Below are 17,416 nucleotides of genomic sequence, written 5' to 3'. Positions count from 1 at the left end.
ACATTTCCGTTTCCTGTTTTACGTTCTCTGTGCGTGATTCGGCTTGTTACGGTGACGTAGTGAATGTCAATGTAAGCTCATATTTATAGTTTATTATCATTTATGTTGATAACGCACGCTACTGCCTATGTTTAGTAAGCGATGAGTGTTTATTCTGTTTATGTGTTCGTTTGTGTAGAGGTTGCACTTTATAGTTAGTAGTTGTTAGTTGTTGCTAACCCGCTAATGTCAGCTAAAAACACAGTAATATCATAGATTAAGTGTTTATATGTTAGTTGACTGACTTTAAGATTGTTGTTGATTTATTATTCAACAGATACTACATGATACACCATACATGAGCCAAAATAAATGTGAAGTTTAACGTGATGACTTGCGTACTCTTTCACCGGAGTCTTGGTGCAGATAACCAGTCCTGAGAACAAATTCTCAACAAACTAAGTAATATTAGTTATTTAATGAATATACAATAATGTTAGTAATGTTAATAAGGATAATGTAATGTTAAAAAATAGGAGAAAGGAAATAAAAAAGGCAAAAATACAAAAAAAAGGATTGATTATGGTTACTGCGGCTATATTGGGGTGTACATTGAAATCTAGGAACTGATACCCTACTTCGCGGGTTTCAGACTTCGTGGGGGGATGACAGCCCCCATTAACGGCGAAGTAGGGGGGATCATGTACATATATATGTATTTATGTACATATATATGTATATATGTGTATATATATATATATATATATATATATATATATATATATATATATATATATATATATATATATATATATACACACACACACATATCTATATATATATCTATATATATATCTATATATATATATATATATATATATATATCTATACATACATATATATACATATATATATATATACATATATCTATATATATATACATATATCTATATATATATATATATATATATATATATATATATATATATATATACGCACCATTCATGACGACAAACTGTCATCTATTGTCTTCTTCAGGTATGCTTTATGTTTATTGCCCACATTCTGCAGTTTCTTTTCCTTTGGTCCTTTTTTATTTAGTGCACTGCCGTTTCCTGGCCAGTGGGTGGGATTGTTTCCCTATCTTTGAATTGTTGTTCTTGGGGAGTTCCAGTAGGCATAAAGATTTTTTTTTTTTTTTTATTGACTCTATATATTGTATACATGTTTTTTTTTAATAAATCAATGAAAATTTTGTTTGGTTTGGAACAGATTGTTTTCTTTTAGAGTCATAGTTTTACTCTCTGAAGGAAGCAGATGCACCATTCATGAAGACAAACTGCTGTCTTTTGTCTTCCTCAGTGTTGCAGCGGATGTAATTTGGGGGCTGGTACAGAAAAGATACCTTGTTTTATGAAACAGGGTCACAGAATAGATTAGCTTCGGAACTTGAGTTACCACTGTAATTTCATTTATCCCTGAACTTACATACCTGATGGGAAAGCTTTGCTGCAGCTGTAGCCAAGCCAGTTTCTATGGAAGCTACACGTGCTGCTTCTCTTGCAGGCCTTTCCTGTCGAGGAACTGAGGGTCCTACACGAGCTACGAGAAGATTTAAAATATAAAAAAAAAAATTAAACATCTTTCAACTTTAAAAAAATAAAATAAAATGGACTGGTTGGTCCAAGAGTATTAAAGACCTGTTGGGCTGTATGGAATGTCTTCTCTGTTTTTCCGTTTTTTCGATCTTGACTTGAAAATGGGATTATCCTCCTCAGACTCTAATGGTGGATAAACTGATGAAAGATGCATTTTGTATTAGAGTCATCAGATACAACATTATATCAATTTAAATATGTTTACATGTGCTTTGTGGTGCATCAATATTTGATTTGAATGATATTAAATTTTGTTTTTTAACTGTGTTTGCTGTCTTTTTTTTACGTTGTGTATGAAATGCAATATGCAGCAATGCCTGTTTAATTTTCTACGATATATGAATACTTTTGAGTCGAAACAGCTGCTCTGGCTTCAGATAAAATTAAAACAAAAGAAAGGCATGGGTTTATTTTGGTCTTTACCATAATCAGAGTCTTTAAAGCACGCATCCATATGGTCCTGGTCATCATAATCAAAGCTGTCAATACTGCTGCTTTTCCCAGGTTTCTTCAAAAGGTGTTTAGTGGAACGTTTTCTTTTGCTGATGCGACCAATATCAACTTCGTTGTTGACCTTACTAGTCAGAGAGCTGTGCACTTCCCAAATATTCTTTGACTGACTACTGCTTCTTGACTGATTGCAGCTCCACTGGTAGTGCAAGTGGTCTGATGATGACAGGTTGGCCATAGACAGCATGCCCTGAATGGCCTCTTGTGTGCTAGGAGATGCAGGTGGCTGACTAAGTTTGTCAATAAAAACAAAAAAATAAAACAGCCATTACAGAACAGTCACATAATAGTTAGGGATGAGAAACTGAAAAATGTTCATGAATTCATGAATGATTTTTTTTTTTTTAATGTAAAACATCACAACTGCTGTCATTGATCACTTCTATAATTTTACCTCATATACCAGTCCTCATATTACGACAAAAACCTTATATATATATATATATATATATATATATATATATATATATATATATATACACATACATATTCATATATATATATATATATATATATATATATATATATATATATATATATATATATATATATATATATATATATATATATACATATTCATATATATATATATATACAGTGGGCCCCCGGGTTACGAACTTAATCCGTTCAGCGGCTACGCTCGTATCTCGAAATGCTCGTATAGCGGGCAATCCAAACCCATGTTAATTCGTGAATGCGTGCAACGCGCGCAGAAGCCTTAGGTTAAAACAATATATTAATATTGAGTGACATAATCTACTGTACAGTTGCATTAAATAACAAATACAAAGGAAAAATGATTTTTACCTTTGGAAAGACGTGATTTGAGCTGAGACAAGCAGAGGGGAGCAGAGGCGAAAGCTTAAAGTCAACACGGTAAAGTAGATATGCTATTGGTCTTACAGTGTCACAGTAACTTTTTCAGTCAGGGTTTTCTCTTCTTCCTTCCATCCCAACCAGCTGTGCCATCAAGCTAGATAAAGGCGTTCGGCCAATAGCATATCGGCACTTCTGTGATTGACGTGTGACGTCGGCCAATAGCATCTCCGTGAGTGAGACCGGGTGACCTTAATCGACCAATTGCATATTGGCGTCTCCTTGACTGACTGATACTTATTGGCACGTTTTTTTTAAACGGTTGGAATGTATTGACATCTTATTGATTAAAACACATTTAAACTTGTGACGATTCTTTGTCCTGCAATCGGCACACTTAATTTCAAGTCAGCTGTTTTTCCCGACGTGAATTGAGCTGGGTGGTGGCGGAGGGGAGGGTTTGCATGTGTTATATTAACAAGGCACCACACTTATAGATTGTTCGAGCATCAGTTTACTGTTCGGTTCAGCTCACAGTATTGCAACAATGGCGCTGCCCCAAAGAATGTTGGGAGGTTGCTCGATTGACATGACTTGCAATTATGTCAAACATCTACTAGATGGTACTATAATACCACCCGTATCAGAGAGCAGACCTACGCTCGGACACAGCGCGCGACGCACATATGCTATTGGTCTTACAGTGTTACAGTAACTCTTTCAGTCAGGGTGCAAATCACGGAGATACTAAAACATCATCCTCTTATTTCTTCCTTTACCGCTGCTAGTAATTTTAGAAGCTATGTCTAACAGATAAAGTTTGCAAAGTCTTCAAAACATTCCGTTTTTCACTCATTTTGTCTCCTTCCTTCCAACCTGTCCCATCAAGCTAGATAAAGGCGTTCGGCCAATAGCATATCGGCATTTCTGTGATTGACGTGTAACGCCGGCCAATAGCATCTCCGTGAGTGAGACCGGGTGACCTTAATCGACCAATAGCATATTGGCGTCTCCTTGACTGACTGATAATTATTCGCACTTTTTTTTTTAAACGGTTGGAATGTATTGACAATTAATTTAAAAAAAAACACACATTTAAACCAATGACAATTCTTTGTCCTGCAATCGGCACATTTAATTTCATGTCAGCTGTTTTTCCCTTTAGCTGTACAAACACTACACTTAAATGGTAATATATTTAGACACCGTGAGTGAGACAGTCAGTGTGACATTGTAAGAGCAATAGCGTTTACGTTACCGCCACAAGTATGTACTAATGATTTAAAATGACGCAACTGCTGAATTTGTTGACGCAGTTAAGCGAGAACTTTCTACACACTCAATGGCAAGAATGTCGGAATGCTCGTAAGGCGAGAGGTTTGTTCGTAAGCGGAGGACAAAAATCTCCCTGATCCACGCTCGTAAGGCGAATTGTTCGTAAATCAGGGTGCTCGTAAGCCGGGGGCCGACTGTATATATATATATATATATATACATACATATTCATATATATATATATATATATATATATATACGTGTGTGTGTGTGTGTGTACATATACAGATATATATATATATATATATATATATATATATATATATATATACACGTGGACAAAATTGTTGGTACCCCTCAGTCAAAGAAGGAAAAACCCACAATTCTCACTGAAATCACTTGAAACTTACAAAAGTAACAATAAATAATTTTATTTATAATTTATAATTTTATTTAATAATTTATTGAAAATTAAATAATCAAAAAAATCAAGCCATCACTTTTGAATTGCTGATTAACATAATTATTTAAAAAAACAAACTATTGAAACAGGCCTGGACAAAAATGATGGTACCTCTATAAAAGATTGAAAACTATTTGACCAGACTGACATGATTAACTCAGGTGTGTCCTTTAATTGACCTCACAGGTGTTTCCAAACTCATAATCAGTCAGTCAGCCTATTTAAAGGGAGACAAGTAGTCACTCTGCTGTTTGGTGAAAAGGTGTGTACCACACTGAACATGGACAACAGAAAGCGAAGGAGAGGATTGTCCCAGGACACCCGAAAAAAAAATTATAGACAAACATCTTATAGGTAAAGGCTATGAGACCATCTCTAAACAGCTTGAAGTTCCTGTGACAACAGTGGCTCATATTATTCAGAAGTTCAAGACCCACGGGACAGTAGCCAACCTCTCTGGACGTGGCGGCAAGAGGAAAATTGATGACAAATTGAAGAGACGGATCGTTCGAATTGTATCCAAAGAGCCCAGAACAACCTCCAAAGAAATTAAAGGTGAACTCCAAGGCCAAGGTACATCAGTGTCAGATCGCACCATTCGTCGTTGTTTGAGCCAAAGTGGATTTCATGGGAGACGACCACCGCTGAAAAAAAAATCATAAAAAAGCGAGACTGGAATTTGCAAAAATGCATGTTGACAAGCCACAAAGCTTCTGGGAGAATGTCCTTTGGACAGATAAGACCAAACTGGAGCTTTTTGGCAAGGCACATCAACTCTATGTTCATAGACTCAAAAACCAATTATACGAAGAAAAGAACACCGTCCGTACGGTGAAACATGGAGGAGGCTCAGTAATGTTTTGGGGCTGCTTTGCTGCATCTGGCACAGGGTGTCTTGAATGTGTGCAAGGTAAAATTAAATCTGTAGACTATCAAGGCATTCTGGAGAGAAATGTGCCTAGTGTCAGAAAGCTTGGTCTCAGTCGCAGGTCATGGGTCTTCCAACAGGACAACGATCCAAAACACACAGCCAAAAACACCAAGAATGGCTGAGAGAAAAGCGTTGGAATATTCTAAAATGGCCTTCCATGAGCCCAGATCTGAATCCCATTGAACATCTGTGGAAGGAGCTGAAACATGCCATTTGAAGAAGACACCCATCAAACCTGAGACAACTGGAGCAGTTTGCTCATGAGGAGTGGGCCAAAATACCTGTTGACAGCTGCAGAACGGTCATTGACAAATACAGAAATCGACAAATTGAAGAGACGGATCGTTCGAAGGGATGGCTCCTGACGTCCCAAGACCACCACCGGACGGGATGGAAAGGCCAACGGCCGGGGAAAACCCAGGGGCAGGAAGGCGAGCAACACGCTGGGGAGCTCCACGGCGCCCCGACAGGCTGGAAGGCTGATCCAAATGAAGGCGGTGAAAGTGCACAATCAAAGCAGGATCCATGACATGGCGAGCTGGGATCCAAGACCTCCCAGTCAACCAGGTATTGGAGACCTCTGCCACTACTGTGTACACAGGTCCACCATAAATGAGCCGGGGAGGTGGGGGGAGGCGTTGCCGCAGGAACCAGAGGGCTCTCAAAGGCTGGTTTGACCCTGGAGACATGAAAGGTAGGACGCACCATCATGGAGCGAGGCAGAGTGAGACGCACTGCTGCTGGACTCAACACCTTCTCAATGGGAAAGGGGCCGACACAAACTCTACACGGACTCTACACGAAGGGGCAGGTCCCTGGTCGAGAGCCACACCTTTAGGCCCACCTCTGTAGATCAGAGCTGGTGTGCGCCACCTGCTGGCTGACCAGGGATAGCATCCCCTAGCATGTAGCAGGGTCAACCGAGCCCATGCCTGTTGACACTGCCGGGCCAACACGAGCGCAGACGGACAGGAGTTGTCACTGTCCAAAGCTGGGAACAGCGGGAGCTGGTAACCATGCACTTACTCGAACGGCGACATGCCTGTCGCGGAGCTTGTCAGGGAGTTGTGAGCATACTCAGCCCACAAAAGGTGGGTGGACCAGCTGGATGGATCCTGGGCCGCCAGGCAACGTAGGGCGGTCTTGACCTCCTGGTTTATCCGATCTGCCCGTTGGTCTGTGTGTGGAAACCGGAGGATAGACTGACGGTGGCCCTAATGAGCCGGCAAAACTCTTTCCAGAAGGATGAGGTGAAGTGAGGGCCTCTGTGGGAAATCACGTCAAGAGGAATGCCAAGCAGATGGAAAACATGATGGAGAAGTCGGGCCATTTCTTTTGCTGACGGGAGCTTGGGCTGGGGTACGGTGCGGCATTTTGCTGAATCAGTCCACTACTGACACGATAACTGTGTTGCCGTCAGAAGGGGGCAGGCCAGTGATGAAATCCAGTGAGACGTGGCACCAGGGCCGGTGTGGGATAGGTAGAGGATGGAGTAGGCCGACCAGAGGCTTGTGACTGGACTTGCAGACGTGACAGGCCTTGATGAATTCACATACATCATGATCCATTGTGGGCCACCAAAAGCATTGACTGAGGACCCCCAAGGTCCGCTGAACCCCAGGGTGGCAGAGAAGTTTGGTAGAATGAGCCCATTGCGACACCTTGGACTGGAGAGAGTCAGGGACTGGAAGGCATCTAGGTGGACAGGCGCTGGGTGTGGGCTGGTTCCTAACTGCAGACTTGATGCTCTCCTCTATCGCCAAGGTAAGAAGGCCGACCATACAAGACAGAGGAAGGATTGTATAAGGCTCTTTGCCCGGTCATTTGACCCGATCTTTTGCAGACCGCTGAGAAAGAACAGCTCCGATCCAAACTTCCGAAGCATCCAACTCTACCACAAATTGCAGTTCTGGGTCAGGCATCAGGAGAATGGTAGCCGAAGTGAAGCAATTCTTCAGTGCCTAGAGGGCCTCCTTGGCCGCGGGCGTCCATTGCAACTTTGTTTTGATGCTGGTTAGAGACGTGAGAGGCCGGGCTATGGTGCTAAAGTTCCTGATGAACCTCCTGTAGAAATGTGCAAAGTCAAGGAAATGTTGTAGCTGTTTTCTGGTGTCCGGTACTGGCCATGAGGTGACTGCTGCGACCTTAGCTGGGTCCATGCCAATGTGGTTCTGGAAAATGATGTACCCCCGGAAGGAAACAGAGGCGGAATGGAACTCACATTTTTCAGCTTTAACGTACTGGGAGTTTCCCAACAGACGTAAGACGGAGCAAACATGCTGCACGTGCTACTCTTGCGTCCAAGAAAACACCAAGATGTCTTCCTAATATACAAAGACATATCGGTCCAACATGTCTCGCAGAACATCATTGATGAGGGCTTGGAACAGTTCAGGGGCATTCGTAAGTCCAAAGGGAGTGCTGTCTTCCACTCATCCCCTTCTCTGATGCGAAACAAATGGTAGGTGTTGCGAAGAGCCGGCTTGGTGAAGTAAGAAACCCCTTGGAGAAACTCGAAGGTTTCGGCAGGGGATTGTTTTTTAGACCAGGCTGACTCAACAATTTTCTGCTGACAAAGTTGGCATCCGCCCCAGAATTCACCAGGGCTTCCAATAGATGCGTGCAATCGGGCAAAACTAACCGAACCTGAAGCAGACGTCTTGGCTGAGAGAGCTTGTCCCAACCGTATCCCCTTGCTTGCGGCTGGGCCATGGCTTTGACTGGGCATGTGGCCACATAGTGGCCCTTTCCTCCGCAATACAGGCACAGGCCTTCAGTGCGGCGGCGTCGTTCGTCAGGGAGGCACGCCCAAGCCGCATGGGCCCGCTTTCCCCCGGAAACGGCACCAACGTCATAGGCTGGTGGGGAGTCCACCACGCCAGAGGGTGCTCCTCGCTCCTGTGCCTCCCTCTCTCGCTCGCACCGTCAGTGCCGCAGACGGATGTCAATACGAATGGCCAGGTTGATTATTGCGTCTAGAGTTAGGGGAAGCTCGTGGGACACTAACTCATCTTTAAGTCGACTGGAAAGCCCATTCAGGAACGCGTCCACGAGCGCTGGGGTGTTTCAGCGATTCTGGCTGGCTCTGGTGCGGATATCTAGGGCGTAATCAGCCACTGACCTTTCGCCTTGTTGTAGCTCAAGGAGGCCTCGACCCAATTGGCCGCCGGTATAACTAATTCCAAAGACCTTCTGGATCTCTGCTGCGAGGGATTGGAAGGAGACACAAGCGGGGGTATGTTGCCTCCACTCTGCTGTGCCCCACAGGCTGGCGCGAACTGAGAGGTGATTAATCGCGAATACTACCATGGCTTGCTTTGAGGTGAACATCCTCGGCTGAGGCCAAACAGCAAGGAGCAGTTTGTCAGGAAGGGTTCGCACGTTTCATGTTTGTTGTCATAACGTTACGGGATTCCAGCCTGGGGCTCGGGGGAGGTGCGTGATGACGGCGGAGTGGCGGCTTGATGTGCTGGGACAATTACGTTCAGCCAGATCGTACTGTAACGGCTCCGAGATGGAGGACCCAAAAGCACACACGGGTAAGTGAAGGTAAGGACAGAATGATTATTTGCTGAATGGTACTTGCAGGGGTGAAGGCAGATGAGGACGGACCACGGTGGCGGGACTCTCTGTGTTGGAGAAGAGGGGACTCGGCAGGCAGACGGATCAGAGAGGAGGCGAATAGGACGGGACCTCGAGCAGGGGGCTTATTTCGGCAGGACGGATAGTCTGGTCTGAAGTATTGCTGGAAGGCTCTGCTGGACGCATGGAGACGATCGGCAGATTGCGAATGGAAAGGGCCGGGCTTTCTACTGGGTGGTGGATCATGGCAACCGGCGCTGTTCAGGGCACAATGGCCAGAGGGGTGAGCCGGTGAGATGTGTCGGGCAATGATTGGCAGGAGGGATGAGCCGGTGTGATGTGTTGGGCAATGAGTAGCTGGACCGATGACTTTGTGACAGATCGGTTTGTGACACCCTTAGGCTCAGCTCCTTCTTCACCACGACATAATGATACAAAGTCTGCATCACAGCAGACCTGTCAATCTCCCACTCAATTCTGCCCCTACTCGCGAACAAGACCCCAAGTCACTCAAACTCCTCCACTTGAAGAAGCATCTCATCACTGAACTGGAGAGGAACACTCCACCCATTTCGGACTGAGGAGAATTGTCCCAGATTTGCAAAAGATAATCTTCATCCCAATTGCCTCAAGTTCGTTTGTTAACCATTGTTCCACAGCATGGACGATGCTTGCTTGCAATGCTTACTTAACATTATTGGTGAGAAAGAGAACACCTCTGTAATAATATTAAACATGATTTTGATGGAATTGAAAACTAAGTGGGAGGGTTGTAATGACGTAATTTTCAAGTTTGTCCAACGGATGGCACTGCTTTGTTATACAGTTATATTTTGCTTCAACTTCATTCCTACGATATTATCTTTTTTAGCTGTGTGTGGCTGTGTGTGCATGTCGATGAATAAAACTGCCAAATAAGTGTGTCGATTGTGCCTGAGGTTGGCACAATACATAAAAACATAAAAAGGGACATTGTTTGCTGCCACTTTGTGGTGCTACATGTGTAAAAGAAAAATATTACATGAAAGATGTTCAGTCTCTGATTCTAATAGTTTGAAAAGTTTGAGATTTTTTGGAGCTTGTGCATCAGACGCAGGTCAGATTGTGACAAAAGGCAAAAATCACAAAAAGCAAAACTCTTTTCTCATACTTTTGCCGACTATTATTTATTGTTTGTTTAGTATAAAGTTTCCTCTATTTCATACAGAAAACTAGAAAATTCCTGAATAAATTGTGAAAACAAAAACAATGAAGGGAAAGGCATTAAATGGTGGAATGTTTGAATAGCTTGAAAATATGAAGTATTCTGAATATTACAAGGTTGAAATGGTTTGAATAGGCCAAATAATGTAGAAGATACAAGGGAAAATCTGAAAAAAGTGGAATTGTCGGAAAATTTTGAATTGTGGGAAGACAAAAATGGATACACCCATTGAATGGCAGGAATCGAGGGAATCGATTAAAGTTGGGACGGTGTATATTGGACGAGTAATGGCGAAGAAGAAAGGCTACAAGAACAGTGGGAATGAATGAGGATTATCGTTATGTTATTTATTGGAATGTGTGAGTATTAGTAATGATGAAAATGAAAGGAATGACGGATGGATATGTGAAATGGAGAAGCTTCAAATGTGAAATGTTAAATATGCCATTGGGAATGAACTATGAATGATTCTATGTGAAAAATATGGAATTATGGGGAATCATTAATATTAATGGATTATTTGAATTATGGAAATTGTCCCTAGGGCGAAATGAATATGTTAAATGTTGTCAATGCGTAGTGGGAAAGCTCAAAACGTGAAATGTTAAATCTCCCAATGGATATGAATTTTGGAATATTGAAGTGAAAATATGGAATCATGGGAAATATTAAAATGTATGAATTATTGGAATATGGGAATCATCCATGAGGTGAAATGAAAGAGTTAAATAGTATGAATGTGAAATGGGAAAGCTCAAAATGTGAAATGTTAAATCTCCCACCGGGAATGAATGGGGAATCCTCCCATTGAAAATGAATTGTGAAATATGAAAGGGTGAAAAATATGGAATTATGGGAAAATATTGGAATTACTGGAATGATGGGAACGATCCCTAAGGTGAGATGAATAAGCTAAATAGTGAAAATATGAAATGTGAAAGCTATAAATACGAAATGGGATTTTTAGCGTGGAAAACAGGGAATTGTGGAAAATCTGTAAATATTTGGAATGAGAAAAATGGAAGCAGTCGTCGCACGATTAATTGGGAAAATATTGGATATTGGAATTTATGAATTACTGAAATGATGGGAATGATCCCTAAGGCGAAACGAATAAGCTAAATAGTGAAAATATGAAATGTAAAAGCTGTAAATAAGAAATGTATAATCACCCAATGTTAAGTGAATGGGATTTTTGGTGTGGCAAACAAGGAATTGTGGGAAATCTGTAAATATTTGGAATGAGAAAAATGTAAGCAGTCGTCACACATTGGAATAATATGAAATTGGAACGGTATGAATCAGATGAACTGGGAATGAGTAGAAACGCGTAAAAAAACAGGCGGAATAAAACAAGGAATAACATGTCAGAATGGAAAAAAGGGTGTATTTGGACACCCCTGATACAATGATATAGGTAAGATATATAAGCAAATACTTTACCAATAGTGGACAGTCAGCAGTCTGCTCGTAAGACTAAAAACAGAACGTTCATAGTCCACTTTCGAACTCTACAGTAAATAATCAAACGTAGTCCATATTTGTAATAGGAGGCTACTTCCAAGATTAGGAAGTCAAGTGTAAAAGGTACACAGGTTAACAAAGACCAAGTTAAGTAGCAGAGAGCAGCAGGAAAAAAAAATGCAAAGTCTACCTACCTGTTAGTGATGTAGTCAATTCCACCCACTTGCTTGCTGGCCTGCAGCAAGTCAAGGATACCTGCTGCACTGGAGCTTTTTTTATTTATTTTTGTGTTCAAAGTGCAGCATTTACCCTCAGGCTGGGCTTCTGTGTCTATATGAAGAGTTTCTTCATCTGAAGAATGACCCCTCTGATTGTAGAATAAAGAAAATCAAGTAAGTAAAGATTTAGATATTGTATTGAATATGTTGGTATTTGGATACAGAATGTTTTATTTTTTGCAAGGCTAAGCCTTCTCAGAATGTTGCATGTGAATGTGTCATCCTATCTCAGTGATGAGATATCACTATACGTGATTCTGTCAAAACTTAAAAATAAAAAGTTGTCACTCCCTCCAGTTTAAAAACATGCAACAATACAGATTACATTTATTAATTTGTCACAGTCAAACTATAAATCATACACAATAACGAATAAAAAAACCGTCATATGATACAATATTTACATGACTACTCAAACGAAAAATGTCATAAGGCCCGTACATGTCTACAGCAAAACACTCCTCGATGGCTATATACATAAGGGGAAAGAAGTCCAAATTTTGTCAAAAGTCACTTTCACAGAAAAATAGGCTGATGAAAAAATGAGCAACTTTGTCGAATCAGCCGGCATTTATTTTCCTTCACTTCATGACGTAACGTTCACGCGAGGATTAAACGGAAAGTGCAACATCCAAACAGGCCCCGAGGGCAACAAACTAAAATACACTGGAATATTTAGCGCTGTGGTAAATACAGAATTTATCATTAACTGAATATGAAGAAATAACCATTACAACAGCATATTAAAAACAATAAAATACATAAATAAAATGCACCAAAACGGCTGCCGCCCAAAACATTTAATTCAACCCAAAATCAATTTTTCTTTCTTTCTTCAAGAAGACTTCAATGACTTGCTTGCACAGTTTGCCTATTTGTTTTTAGTTCCAGCAATCAATTATTTTCTGTCATATGTTTTAATTTCATTAGCGAATAACCGCTCTACAGAAGCACACGACTCAGGGATTGTCACAGTCAAACGGCCAAACTTGCTTGAGCAAACTGCCTCCCATGTTGAGTATCCAATCACAAGAAGTGTGTACATGCACATTGAATGTGAGCCTTACTGGCCTTACTGTCACCACCTTGTGATTAGATTGGATATTGCAACTTTATGTGCCTGTTCACTCACATTGCACAAACGCCCGCACCTGTTGATTGTGAAGGCCTTGGGCAGATTTCATACAGCCTGGTGACACAAGTTAGCTGAATTCTGCAGGGTTGTCTTCCTGGGCTACCCAATGCTAGACCTTGACACAGTCGCCCCTGCTTGGTCAAGTCTTTCTCTTAGGGCCTTAGTTGGGGTCTGAGTTTTGATGTTAAATTCTAAGCATACTTTCCCTAGCAAGTTTCAGTGACACCTTACAATTGGGGATGTCCCGATACCACTTTTTTGCATACCGAGTACGAGTACGAGTACTGACATTTAAGTACTTAATTTAAGTACTTAACTTTTTCAGCAGCAACACAAATGTGGGGGTTATTTCCCAACTCTATTGCTATCGCAATCTCTCAATGGCCGAGCGAGACCGTGCTGACAAGACTGAGTGCTGACTGAGAAGCGCTGCTTATGCAGCGCTCTCAAAGCGAAACCTTACATTTATATTGTCGACCGGGGGTGACACTTATTATTGTGCTAAAAATGCTGCGCTATCGTTACCTTAGCTCAGTAGGACTGGTAGGAATCTCACAGCAGGACGCTTTCAATGACTGTGACAACTAACTGCAGACTAGACCGAGGAGTAGACCTCTGCGGCGGAGGCAAAAAAAAAAAAAAAATCTGTGGCGGAGGCTCCACCGAAACCCTGAGACCGACTCACCGAACCACTGATCTAGCACGTGTCGCACACAGCACGGCAGTATGTTGATGACGTAGTAGTATCGGGTGGACAAGTACAAGTACATAAAATACGCTAGTAATGGGGCGAATACCGATACCAGTATCGGTATCGGGACAACCCTACTTACAATTCCTGGAAATGCCCACTGAGGTTTTTAAAAGTGTTGAACCTTGAATTGTCATGTTTGGTTGGGTTTGGTTGTTGTGAGTCTGTGGGGTTTTGTTCAAGTTTCTGTTCCACTCGCATCTGCCTTTATTCTCTGCGTTCTCGTTACTTTTGATGTGGTTCACCTGTCTTGAGTTCGTTTTGTCCAGTTTTGCTTTCTGGTTCGGTCCAGCCTCATTTCCTTGTTAAGACTTCCTTTTATTAGTCACATTTCTCATTTTTCTTGCATTTTTGGGGTCCCCTTCCTTCCTCCATGCAACTCACCATGCCCAAAGGGTTAGGGTTAGGGGTTATATGAAATTGCCATTTGTAATTTAGCATACAATCTTGTTTAAGCTTGCATACCCTTCAGGGACTTTACAACACTTCGTGGACATATAATTTGAAATTATTATTACTTATTCTAAATTTTGGCACGTCGAATGATAAGTTTTAATTGGTATTGCGGATTTATTGATGTTTAAATGCTCTGAAAAATAGCCTGCGTAGCCCTGAAATGCATGTGTGCGTGCATGAGAGGTTCAATCACTGAAGGCCTACGTGTGAAATGCACGGACCGCCACTGATATATATATCACTGCTATATCCATTCATCCATGCATCCATCTACTGTATCTGCCGGAGTCATGTCCTATTTTCCAGTGTGTTAAGTGTAGAATATATAGATGATTGATTGAAAAACAGAAAATGGATGACTTGTCTAAGGTAAAAATAGAGAAGCTATATGTCTTCAAGTATGGAGCAGGGGAGGACTTTTTTTTTTTATTGCACAAAGATAGTGTGATCTTGTCTCTGCGACAGATGAAAGTGGTGAATTTGTCACTAACATGTGGTCATGTAATCATTAATAAATTTGCATGAAATCATGTTGAGGAGTGATCAAAACATAATATTTACATTACATTATTACATACATTTTAAAACTTTCCCAGTAGGTTTTGGCTCACTATTTTGTTATGGGAGGTGCTTTGCCTGGACTGATTGGTCAGTGTGCACAGGTTTTCATCATATCTATTAAAAATAATGATTATATTATTAATATGTTACTACTTACTGTAGGGATGTGTATTTTTATATATTATACAAAATCTTTATTAATGTCCTCCAAAGCAACGGTCCCCAACCCAGACCCGTACCGGTCCGTGCATCAACTGGTATCGGGCTGCGTGGGCTGCACCCGAAATAATGTTTTGGAGATTATTTGGTTTAATGGTACGTGCCCACCGAACGCAAACGAGGCGAAAAAGCGGAGAGTTTTATATTGTAGTCAATGGAGTTCGCGTGACTGGGCGCGAATGCACATCGGGCGAAGCGATTGACACGAATGGAGTGACGCGAATGGCCGCGCGCGGTCACGAGAAGCGAATTCGCCTTTCGCGTGAAGTTAATTTTTTTTTTTACTTTTTCGGCGTTTCGCGTCGCCACAGCCAATCAACTTCGGGAACATTCAACAGCTCACGCAGGGGGCAGGAATGAATCATGGCGGCCACTTTGCGGTCACCAGGAGCGATCCAACACGGCCAGCTGAGCTTTCAATACAAAACAGAGCCAAGCAAGAGCACTCACCTGGCTAGTAGAAAGGCGGAAGCGAGAACTTGGGACAACTGGTATGTACAGCGTTTGCTTCACTTAACAACTTTTGAACCGTAGTTACTGTGCTAAGCTAACGATAGCGCAGCATTGTCAGCATAATATTTAGCACAGTTTCGGCCACTTGATTGCAACAATGAAACTTTTATTTTTGGCAGGTGAGTATTGCCGCAAAGAATAAAGGTACTGTCGGTGAAAATATTGGCTCTGTCATATCCCAGAAAAGTGAAAGTTCTCAGCATTGCCCTTCTTTACGGATCTACAGTAAATTGCACAGCAAGCTCGCTCCCCTCCCCTCCCCTGGTGTGGCTCACGCAGTAAACGTGTGCATGTGTGAATTTATCCCATCTCATACACGAACGCGCAGGATTATTTCATCAAGGTGTGGAAATAGCATTATACAACTAGGCCCGCAAACTGTTAAAATTAAATGTGCACAATCTAACAATATGTACAGGCCAACACTTTGAAATCTCTCTCTCATTCAGTGGGATTTCAGAATTTTCACGACTGTTTCCATTTGTAGATTCTCACGAATGACAACAAAACTATGAACTTATGTACTTAAAAAAAAGAAAGTGAAAACTATAAAGAGTTTTTTTTTTGTATTAAAGTATCTTCAAAATAACCACCCCTCTGATTAATGCTTTGCACACTCTAGGCATTCTCTCAATGAGCTTCAAGAGCTGGTCGCCTGCAAAGATTTTCAATTACTTACGGGCTTTATCAAGGTTAATTTGTGGAATTTCTTGATTTATCAATAGAACCATCAAATGTGTTGTGCAGAAGTAAGGTTAAGACATGCACATGTAATTCCTAGAAAGTTGTCAGCCATAGTTTGACTAAAAACTAGGTTATAATTATGCAACCCGAGCGTTTCCAAACCTTACAAAGCAAGTAGGATTGCAGATGAAGTTACTCTGTTCAACAGTGGGACGCGATGTTATTGGAGCCTAAAATCAGGCTCTGCCATACAGGTTAAGTAACATATTTGAATGGCATACAGGTAAACTTACAAAAGAAGGTGCTAACACTATGAAAAAAAATGTAAAAATCCTTTTTCACAAGGCTTTTGTAATGTCACAGCTTCGGAACTGCAGAAGACACATTTAGAACTGTATTATGTGATTAAACTGCTGTATACCTACTATCTAATGATTATTTGAGTTATGCTTTGCAATGAGCCTCCAGAAGTCTCAGGAAATACTTTAATATTTTGCACCCTGACTTGTAATACCATTCTGTTTGGCATATTGCAGTCTTTAGATGATTTCCAAATGAACTTGGCTGTTGTACCGCTGACGCTCAGCTGTTTCTAGTCAAAGCACAGTGTGCCTACCCACACTGCGTTTTCACGGCACTCAATTTCTGAAGGACACTGAGTTTCTGCACAGTGTAATAGTCCATAGATGAAACAAATTTCTAAAAGCACCTTATTTTCCGGTCCTTGACCATGGTTTCACGGTGAAAAGGAGGAAGACGAGTTATGCATGGACATCATCTCGAACAAAGAGTTATTAGCCGATTTGCATTTATTTATTTTTCAAAGTTCACCCCATGTTTTACCATTCCACTTTTGGACATATTCCAGGACACTCAGAGCAAAAGAGCCTATGTCAACAAGTTCATCAAGGATAATTATGAAGACATGGTTCAGCCA

At 41.4% G+C, this 17,416-nt stretch overlaps 2 protein-coding genes across 17 annotated transcripts in view; one reads left to right on the top strand and one right to left on the bottom strand.

The window, feature by feature from the left end:
• Positions 1 to 17,416, bottom strand: part of phf2 (PHD finger protein 2) — a 275,649-nt gene that overhangs the window by 103,111 nt on the left and 155,122 nt on the right. For all 6 annotated transcript variants that reach the window (XR_015866616.1, XM_088423749.1, XM_088423750.1 and 3 more), the window contains 4 exons: positions 12,077 to 12,249; positions 2,061 to 2,377; positions 1,680 to 1,775; positions 1,472 to 1,581 (listed from right to left, as the gene is read on the bottom strand). Coding sequence is in view for 5 of the 6 variants with exons in the window: in XM_088423749.1 (XP_088279875.1) it covers positions 1,472 to 1,581; positions 1,680 to 1,775; positions 2,061 to 2,377; positions 12,077 to 12,249 (696 nt within the window). In the remaining variant the exon portion in view is untranslated. The remainder of the gene's footprint in view (positions 1 to 1,471; positions 1,582 to 1,679; positions 1,776 to 2,060; positions 2,378 to 12,076; positions 12,250 to 17,416) is intronic.
• LOC148417576 (uncharacterized) overlaps positions 15,613 to 17,416 on the top strand; it is a 41,412-nt gene continuing 39,608 nt past the window's right edge. For all 11 annotated transcript variants that reach the window (XR_015866623.1, XR_015866621.1, XR_015866617.1 and 8 more), the window contains exon 1: positions 15,613 to 15,773. The gene's annotated coding sequence lies outside the window, so the exon portion shown is untranslated. The remainder of the gene's footprint in view (positions 15,774 to 17,416) is intronic.

The sequence above is a fragment of the Hippichthys cyanospilos genome, chromosome 9 (assembly GCF_059441005.1).
Source record: "Hippichthys cyanospilos isolate Australia breed blue-spotted pipefish chromosome 9, RoL_Hcya_1.0, whole genome shotgun sequence".
NCBI classification, from domain to species: Eukaryota; Metazoa; Chordata; class Actinopteri; order Syngnathiformes; family Syngnathidae; genus Hippichthys; species Hippichthys cyanospilos.
This window is presented reverse-complemented; position numbering and strand designations above follow the sequence as displayed.